We start from the raw sequence: 10,413 nt of genomic DNA, 5'->3' as shown, positions 1-10,413 counted from the left end.
AAGAAAAGGTCAAGAAAGAGGTCACCCTCTTCTCCTTCTTCTTCACCTTCTTCCTCTCCCGATGAAAGCTATGGCTATTCTCCTAGAGAATACAAGAGGGGAGGACATCGCAAATCATATCCTGCATGGCAAAGATCACAAAAGCTCAAGAAGTTCCAAGAGGGAGAAAAGAGCATTTCTTTTCTCACCTATGATGGCACCTTTAATGCCACTGACAAAGTATTGGCCTTCATCCATCAATTTGATGTGGCCTTTGGAGACAAGGGCTTCACGGAGTCCTCCAAGCTACACCATGTAGCTATGCACTTCCAAAAATCATCTCGGCAATGGTGGGCTAGCCTTCATGGCAATGGTGAAGCCCCAAAGACATGGAAAACTCTACAAGTTTCCATCATGAAGCAATTCCTTGCAAGCGATGCAAAGGACAAAGTACTTACCAAATGGTGCAATATGAATCTTCTCTCACATGAGTCTATTCACAAATATGTGGACAAGTTTTGGGATTTACATCTCAAGTCTACTGTATTCCAAAAGATATACTTTGTCGAGAAAAAGCAACAATTTGGTGCGGAATTACCTGAAGAAATGGCCAAGTATGTCAACTCCCAACGGCCTGGTTTTATTACCTAAGTAATCCACCACACCATGGTTTCTTCCCGCATCAATTTCCAACAAGGGGCTAGACAGAATCTCAAACCCACCCATGGAAAACAAAGACAAAAATGATGCAAAGGGGAAAACCAATGCCCAAAATTCTTCCCAAGGTACTTTCTACAACAATAATTATAACAACAATAGGTCCAAGGAGAAGGGAGTTTACAAAGGTAAAAACAAACTCTCTCATGAAGAGCTTGAAGCTTTTTGCAAGGACCATAAGTGTTTTAAGTGTGGGGAGCAAGGACATGGCTATTGTTCTTGCCCCAAGAAAAATGCTCGCAATGAGACTCCTAGGGCTTCCACCATCAAAGCTCCAAAAGAGGATGCTCATTGCAAAGGATCATCTCTCTCCTATGCTTGGGGAAAGGTAAGGGAGCATGATGCCTTCATCTTGTTTGACCCTGGCTCTACTCACAACTTCATATCAATGGAGTTGGTCACCAAGTTGGGCATTCAAGCTTTCGAGATGGGAGATATTGTAACGGCTGACACAACTTTCAAGGCACAACAAGACTCCATTACTCCCTTGATTGGGAAGTTGAGGCTTCATGTCCAAAGCTATGTCGACGAGAAAATTTGTTCATCTCTCCTCTCTGTTGGTGGTCATAGCACAGCGCACAACCCATCTAGCACACATGTGAAGCAAGAATGCTCAAACAAGAGGGAAAACTTGAGAGAGAAGAGAAGATTAACACTAGTCATACACCATTAACACACATAATCTTGAAAGACAAGAGAAAGTAGAGAGAACTTAGCTTCCATTAATCCCAATGACTACTACATATGATGTGGAAGATCCAAGCTCCATAGCCACTCCTCTTCTTCTTCTCCACACTCCCTCACACTCTCTTCTTTAAGAATGCCCTTTCACATCTTGTGAATTGACTTATATACAAGGTCTTTTAAAAATGGGTGGCCGGCCAAAAAATGTATAACATACTGCAGGTATCTAGGCTCATCTAATCATCAATGTACAACTTGGAACCCACTGTGGATCCCGTAAATACAAAAAATATATGCATACACATATGTGTACACACCAATGGAAGCATAATGCATGTCATTGACGCTCGCCCGTCAACACTCTCCCCTTCCAAAGCTTTGTCGTCCATGACAAAGCCATGTCATGGTAGATGCTTGAGAAAGAATGTGCCTGCAAAAAGAAAAAGGTGGATGAGGTAGCAAGCTCAAATATATGGTGATAAGGCATAAGGAAAAGGCAAAGCACATGTAGTAATGAGTAAATTCAAAGAATTATGAAATGTTACACTGCCATTAAGAAAAAATAAATTGCACTTGTTGAAATTAATCAATCAAGAGTTTTAAGCTTATGAATGAGTCTATCAATTAGTTAGCTACGACTAAGGGTTAAAACATTTACTCTAGTACTAGCTAAGTTAGTAAATTTATCCCAATGCAAGATTCCCTAATTATGTCTGTCATAGATTAGCTAACTAACTCTCACAACTCGAAACAAAAGCTTGAATTTTTCTTACTTGAAGCTCAATGGAAGTCTTTCTCATTTCATTTCTTGCTTTTCATTTGTTATTTTTCACATTTTGCAAAATCATTTGACGTGTGTGCTTATTTGTATACCCGGGGCTTTTTGCTTCTCACAGAAAAGCACCCACACTGGGAACCTCTAGGGCTCTAGTACCATAGGCAATACATGTGCATGAAGTACCAAATCAAGCCAGAATTTCTCTTCCAGCTTAAGCTTTTACACTTGTGGCACTTTTGTTTTTCTTCCATTTCCTTTGTATTTTCACTAGTTTTCTTGGTTGTTTGGGTGAGAAAGCCTCTCTATGCTTAAAACACTCCTAAGGTTTCAAACACTCAAATAATTTTACCAACTAGGACTAGTAGTCAAGTAAATGCGTTAACCTAAAGTCACGGCCTCCTAACCTCAAGGCTCATCAATAAAACTAAACTCTAAATCAATTAACTAAAGAAAGGACAAGTTTATACATCTTTAATGGCAGATAACAAAACATAATTAAATGCACTTAATCAAACCAAGAAGAAGCCACAATCAACAAATATAAATGTACAAAACCATAAAGCATAGGAAGGAGTACACCTGTGCATGGGCTCGATGAAGAGGTCGATGTCATGGAAGCTCCTCGTGTCTGGAGATACATCATGTCTACATGGTCGTCCAATCTCCATGGGCAAGCTAATGTCTGTCTACGTGCTACATCAAAAGATCAACAAAAGCACTGTACCTCCAAGAGGTATGTCAGCAGCAAGATAAAATACCAAAAGTAATAGAATAATAAAATAGAACATCTAAGCTAGGGTCTAAAACCTGGATATCCAAAGGGAAAAAACCCAAAAGAGAAAAAAGTGCCTCTGGTATATGCACATAAATCTAGTGCACATATCAATGTGTACAAATCTCAAATCTCGTGCAACTAGGAGTCAAGAGAGAGCTCTCACCATGAAGCATGATCTGCAATCTCTTAGCTCGATCTCTAATAGTCAAGGGCTAGCTAACACCTAGATCCATATGTAAAGTCTGCTCAACAGCACAAGGAATGGGCGTAGGGGGGGCATCAACCTCTACTCCAATAGTCTGTGGAAGGCTCTTCGGTAGCCAAATCTGTAATGCTCGCACTCTCGTAGGGATGTCAGTCTGAGCTCTCCTAGCATGTCTACGTGTGCATCTAGCTCTAGGACATACTATCTGTTGTGAAGGTACCGACCTCTCTAGGGGTAGTCTCATCTCTCGACATCTGGCTCATGGAGGTCTCGTTGTAGGGTATGATCTTGTATGTGCTAGGTGTGCTATCGATCGTGGCTTAGGTACCCAAACATGTCTTTGTCCCTCAAAGTAATCATGTGCCTCAAGTGACCGTCTAGATGTGAGCCAACCATGTGAAAGTCCGTCGTCGGTCATATGGCTCCTTAGAAATATGATCGTGTCATCACAAGGTAAAAATCTAGCATGTATCTCATCACGGGGAACAAATACCTGTTGGGTTGTCCTGGAAGCTCTACATGGAGAGCTACGTGCCTGATCTATCATGTGTCGCTCCTCAGTGGCACTACTCATCGTCGCAGAGCCTCTGCCTAGAGAAGGCTCTACACATGGCTGAGATGCCTGTGTACGTGGTCTCCAAACAAATCGAGCAGGCACTATCGTATCCCTACATAGGGTGTCAGTAGAGGTCACTCTAGTCCGTGTACGTCCATGTATCTGTGGTGTAACCTCTATCTCTGTGGTGTCAGTAATGTGGTCTCTAGGAACCTGATCTAGAAAATTACGGCTCGTGGCTGGTCTTCGCTCAATTGGGTGATCTGATCATGAATCGGCACTCGTAGATGGCACTAGGGCATATATGTGGTGGCTGCTCTCTCTGTGACTCACTAGCTATGACACCGCTATGCAAGCTAAAAGAGTGGGATAGCGATGTTGTCGGCTCTGCATCTTCTCTCATAGGCGGATCTACTCTTGTAGATGGCTCTAGCTCGACAGCTATCTCTAAGGACCTCTGTGAGGTTGGCAGATCTAAACAAGGATGCTCAAGGGCAACTAGAATCTGTGGAGTGGTCTCATCTATAACAAAGCCATCGGAGTCACTCACTCTATGACTCTGTGAGATCTCTCGCTGTGTGTTGGAAGTCTCGTGGATAAGTGTGGTAGGTGGTGTAGACTCCCTAACAATACTCTGACTGGGCTCTAGTCTCAGGGGCTCTACCTGTGTGGCAGGCTAGGTGCTGGAGCTATCTCTCGTGGCACACTATCATCCTCATATGGCATCTCCCAAGGTGGTAGAATACGACGTGACAAAAGAAGCCTAGGAGGTGATCTCTCTAGTGGTGTCTCTCGAGGACTCGGAGCTCTCGATAGCTTTGGGGCTAGCATGGTCGTCGTGGGTAAACATAAATCATCATGTCTAAGTCGAGGGTAGTAGGGTAGACCTATAGTCAAAACATATACTGCATGATCGACATCCCTATAAACTCGCTCACATGGATCTCCTATCAAATATGCAAGAAGGCGGGCTGAAGGATCTCTGGATCCACCACTCATTAGGCGTCTATACCTACGACCAAGCTCATCTAGATAGGTCACAGTCTGCTCAACTCTCTGAAGCTCCACTAGCCTAGGATGTGTCTGTGTGTCTAGGCTGTCATCTAGGTGTGCTCGCTCAATGTCATCAAAATCAAGGGTCTCAATCAAGAGATACTGCTCTCCGAGCTCATCAATAAAAACTGCTCTATCGGCCTGTGGATAGGCTCTCACAATCTGCCTACTAGGTGTAGACATCATGCACTGCGGGGTGGCTAGCCTCACAAAGGGGTGATCATAAGTGTCAACATAATATGCAACCTCTCGTGGAGATCGGCCTACTACATGCAAGATTTGACCATCTATATCTCTCATGATATCCCTAGTCTCTCTGGTCTCGGACAGTGTCTGAAGGGTGGGGGTCAGTGGTCTAGGGGCACTCATATCTACAATGGGTGATCTACCGGGCCCTACCTCTGGTGCTCTCAACTGGGGTGATGTGGTCGTCATAGACTCTCTCGTATGCTCTCTAATCTGTGTCATCAAAGGCTGGCATGGGTCTCTAGATGGTGCAAGGTGTCGAGGTTGAGACTCTCTAAAGTACGTGTCTCGAAGGCTTTGGGTCTCTATCCGTGGCTCACTCTGAGTGGTACGCAAAGTGCTAGCAATCGCTGTGTACATCGCTCTAGACTCGTGATAGCTTGAAAAGCTTGGCGGCAAATCAAGTCTAGGTGAGGAGAATCCTGGCGGTGGTTTCCTGAGTGATGTGAGTGGTGGCACTGTGTCTAAAGGAGGTGAGGCACTCCTACTCGAAGTAGGGCACTGGGTCGGTCGAGGATCGTACGGCAATCCACAAGTCAAAAAGTAAAGCTCAGTGCCTGTGGTGTTCATGTAGCATCTGTCTTTAGGCTCGCCAACTAGTGTCACAACATCTGTGGATAGGCGTCTACTAGAAGTGTGACACTCTAATCGATATATGCGCTAAGCACTATCTATATAGATCACTCGAGGACCTACCCACCGTAATGTAACCTGCACGGGATGGTCGAAGGCCTCAAGGCAATCATCTGCGTGTACTAGCTCTATCTCCTCTAGCATAATCAAATGGTCGACCACATACGTGGCGTGATAGTCATCTCTAAATGTGCCATCCCGCGTGTCGTTGGGAAGGACTCGCACCATCTGGAGGGTCTGTGTGGGGCCAAAGGAGACGCGACACTGGACAAAGAAATGTCCATATGTGTCCGTGTAAAAGGGCCGGCCTCTGTGCTTGCCTACAACAAGTGTGAGCAATGTGTACTCAGAGCACGAAGTGGTCATGGCCATCATATGTGCACTCTCGGCGTGTGATAGGCCTCTAAACCTTGTCAACTCGTCGAATGTAGACTAAAATAAAAATCTGCACTATATCGAGGTTTATGCGTACAATCGGACTCAAATCTGGCAAAACCTAACTCTCGGACGTATCTGCTCTAAATGTGTCTAATCGTGTGTACATGCACGCGAGCGTCGAGTATGTGGGGCATGTGATGCGTGTGGAATATGTGTGAGAAGCAATGAAAGAAAGAAAAAAAAAATCGTTTTTTTTTTTTGAAGTTTTTTTTTTTTTGGGTGTGTGTGTGTGTGTGTGTGTGTGTGTGTGTGTGTGTGTGTGTGTGTGTAAATTGGAGTGAGAGAAAGAGACAAAGAGAAAATCAAGGGAGTGTTTAATGGAGATCTTTTGTGTGGGTGAGTGAAAGAGGGCAAAGAGACAAAAGGAGAAAATCAAGAAGTGATTAAGGGAAAGAGACAAAGAGAGAAAGTCAAGGTATATTTAAGTGGGGGATCTTTTGTGTGTGTATGAGTGGTGTGTGTGAGTGAAAGAAACAAAGAGAAAATCAAGGAATATTTAAAGGGGGGCGATTTTTGTGTATACGTTTTCTTTTTCTTTTTTTGGACGTGTGTGTGTGTGTGTGTGTGTGTGTGTGTGTGTGTGTGTGAATCCGAGAGAGAGAGAGAGAGAGAGAGAGAGAGAGAGAGAGAGATAGAGAAAGTAATAAAAATGAAGAGGGGTGTATGTGTGTGTGTGTGTGTGTGTGTTTAACACATCAATTGCCAATCAAACCAAGACCCGTTTTAACCTCTTTTTTGTCTATTTTTGACCCAAAAATTAGCGCAATTGGTGGTTCAATTAGAAAATTTCTACGTATACACTTGTTTACCACTAATCCAACATCACAATACAATCATAAACACTCCACTTTGTCACTTGCAATTAGTTTAATTATGTGTGTATACACAAGCACAATTAAGTCTAAAATGCACCAATTAATCACACACAATTCTACCGAAATTTGGATAGCAGTTCGGTGCAAAATTGGCAATCAAAAACCATAAACCATATAAACATAATGACCATAATCAATCAATGGTTTTGCATCAAACACATTACATCAAAATTGCCAAAAAACAAGCACCAATTTGTACACATTTGCCCTCACGTTGGCATACACTAGTGCACATAGATTTGCACTGATTAAGTGCACCTAATCAATTCTCAAACCTACACTTTAATTTCAGATTTTAAAGTGGGTTAATGCACTCACATTACAACAAGAATCACGTCGATTTCTCCACTCCAATTGACGATTACACACGTGTGTGTGTGTGTGTGTGTGTGTAAGCAACCGCTTCACCGCATCTCCACCTACAAGCACCAATCACAAAGCATCATGTGTAGCATAATTTTTCTTCAAATCAAACACATAATCATGAAGGCAAAACATCCAATTAGAGATTCATTCATGTGTAGCACCAAAAACACACAAGATTAGTGAGTAATTAGACATCAAAACTAGCATAAATCACACATAATTACACACTTTCTAATCACTCAAATCATGCAAAATTGATGAAATTTCAACCTGTAAGAGTGATGCACAAGCCTCTAATTAGGCACATAAATATGTAAAACACTCCAATTGTTAGCGGATTAGTAGTAAATTAGTGATCAATTAGTGAAAATGAAGAGAAAACATGAAAATTACACACAACTTTTTTAACAAAATCTCATCACAAATCAACCATTCACCATCACCAATACTTAATCCTAATGAAAATTAGAAACTCAAACCATCACACAGGTGATCCTCTACCTTAGGCGCTCGATCCCCGGCAACGGCGCCAATGTTGGTGGTCATAGCACAGTGCACAACCCACCGACATAATGTCAATCCGGTGGATCGGAACCCGGCTAGTGCATGGAGGCATGGATGCACCTAATGTGACGGAATGAGGACTCTAGGAAGAGGGGTAAAGCAAGAGAGGAGAAGAGGGAAAGCCGATGAAGCAAGATCTATGCACACACACTCTCAATCTACACTCTAACTCTCTAATCATGCAGACAATGGTGTATCCCTTTGCTCTAATCTCAAGCACACACACTCTAATCACATACACAAGGAAGCCTAATGAGAGAAATGTATGCAGCCCACGTACACACACTCTAATCTAGTACACATGTGAAGCAAGAATGCTCAAACAAGAGGAAAAACTTGAGAGAGAAGAGAAGATTAACACTAATCATACACCATTAACACACATAAGCTTGAAAGACAAGAGAAAGTAGAGAGAACTTAGCTTCCATTAATCCCAATGACTACTACATATGATGTGGAAGATCCAAGCTCCATAGCCACTCCTCTTCTTCTTCTCCACACTCCCTCACACTCTCTTCTCTAAGAATGCCCTTTCACATCTTGTGAATTGACTTATATACAAGGGCTTTTAAAAATGGGCGGCCGGCCAAAAAATGTATAACATGGTGCAGGTATCTAGGCTCATCTAATCATCAATGTACAACTTGGAACCCACTGTGGATCCCGTAAATACAAAAAATATATGCATACACATATGTGTACACACCAATGGAAGCATAATCCATGTCGTTGACGCTCGCCCGTCAACACTCTCCAACATGAGGATGCTATCCTAGGGCACCATGGTTTGATCGCATGACTGCCAACATGAAGTTCCCTGAAAGGAAAACCTACTTCACCTACAGGGGAAAGAACATGTATATAGATGCTGATGAGTCTAATCGTACTATACCACTTGTAAATTCACCAACTTTTGATAAGTCAATGAAAAGCTTGATTTTTGCATACATGATTTTTCTCAAAGAATCCACTATGACGCTAATGGTTTATCAAATGAAAATGGTAGAAATCAAGAAGAGTTAGACTTGTCTACTTTTCTAAATGGATTCCAAGATGTTTTCATCAATGATATCCCTATGGACTTACCTCCAAAACGAGGGGATGACCATCGAATTGAGCTCCTACCAGGAAGCTCACCACCTAACAAGCCTCCTTATCGAGTTTCCCACACTTAACAAGACTAGATCATGAGGCAAGTATAAGAATTGGTAGACAAAGGGATGGTGAGACCTAGCTCTTCTCCCTTTTGTTCTCCAGTCCTTTTAATGAAAAAGAAAGATGCTACATATTGTATGTGTGTGGACTATCGAGCACTAAATCATATCACTATCAAAAATAAATTTCTTGTGCCTCAGGTAGAAGATCTGTTTGATATGCTACAAGGCTCTACCTACTTCAGTAGGATTGATTAAAAAAAGTGGCTATCATCAAATAAGGATAGTGGATGAAGATATCCTAAAGACCACGTTTTGTACAACGTTTGGTCTTTATGATGAATATCTAGTCATGCCTTTTGGCTTGACCAATGCACTAGCCACATTCAATAGTTTGATGGAGAAAATGTTTAGACCCTACCGCAAGTTCACTAGAGCGTTCTTTGATGATATCATCATCTACTCCAAGTCCTTGGAGGAACACAAGCAACATCTTCAAGTGATTTTTCAAGCATTGAGGGAGAACAAGCTTTTTCTCAACCAAAAGAAAAGTGAATTTTTCCTTCAAGAGATTCAATACCTAGGTCATATTATCTCTCGAGATGGTATCCGTATGTATCCATCAAAGTTAGAGGTAATAAAAGCATGGCTTAATCCAAGGAATCTACATGAGCTAAGAAGCTTTATTGGTATGTGTGCATACTATAGATGCTTCATAGCAAAATTTTCTCAAATAGCAGGACCATTACATGACTTGACAAAGAAGAACGTTAAGTATTCATGGACTGCTAAGGAGAAAAAATCTTTTGACAAACTCAAAGAGAAGCTTACCTCTCAACCAGTCCTCATGCTCCCGGATCTCTCAAAGCCATTTGAGGTCCAATGTGATGCTTGTGGTGATTGCCTTGGAGCAGTCTTGCTTCAAGAAGGATATGCCATAGCATATGAGAGCCGAAGGCTCAATACGGATGAACAGGTCTTGGGCATTTATGAGAAAGAGCTTTGAGCTGTTCTACATGCCCTAGACACATGGAAGCACTATTTATTGGGGACTCCATTCATTTTACAAATAGATCACCAAAGTCTCAAGTACTTCATGATGCAAACCAAGCTTTTCGACAAACAAATGAGGTGGGCAAATTTTCTTTCGCAATTTTATTTTCATATTGCTAACATTGCTGGTAAGCACAACCAAGTGGCTGATGCACTTCCACGATGACCAAAAGTCAATGCGGTGTCTATAGCAACTCACAATTATCTATCTTCTATGATAGATGAGTATGCTATAGACCCTGACTTTAAAGGATGTAATGTCAGCCCTTGCTTTGGGGAAGAAAGAGGAACCATTGACCTTGCAAGATGGTTATCTTCTCCATGGCAATAGGCTATG

General features: G+C 42.1%; 1 protein-coding gene across 1 annotated transcript; it reads right to left on the bottom strand.

Annotated features, from left to right (window-relative positions):
* Positions 1-4,354: 4,354 nt before the first annotated feature.
* On the bottom strand, positions 4,355-5,992 carry LOC147458755 (uncharacterized). The gene has a single exon (XM_086511504.1). It carries the CDS (start codon positions 5,561-5,563, stop codon positions 4,355-4,357), a length of 1,209 nt encoding a protein of 402 aa, XP_086367630.1. The 5' UTR covers positions 5,564-5,992.
* Between the last annotated feature and the right edge of the window lie 4,421 nt (positions 5,993-10,413).

The sequence above is a fragment of the Adiantum capillus-veneris genome, chromosome 4 (genome assembly GCF_014529385.1).
Source record: "Adiantum capillus-veneris isolate H3 chromosome 4, ASM1452938v2, whole genome shotgun sequence".
NCBI lineage: Eukaryota > Viridiplantae > Streptophyta > Polypodiopsida > Polypodiales > Pteridaceae > Adiantum > Adiantum capillus-veneris.
The sequence above is the reverse complement of the archived record's forward strand: the minus strand, read 5'-3'. Positions and strand labels throughout refer to the sequence as shown.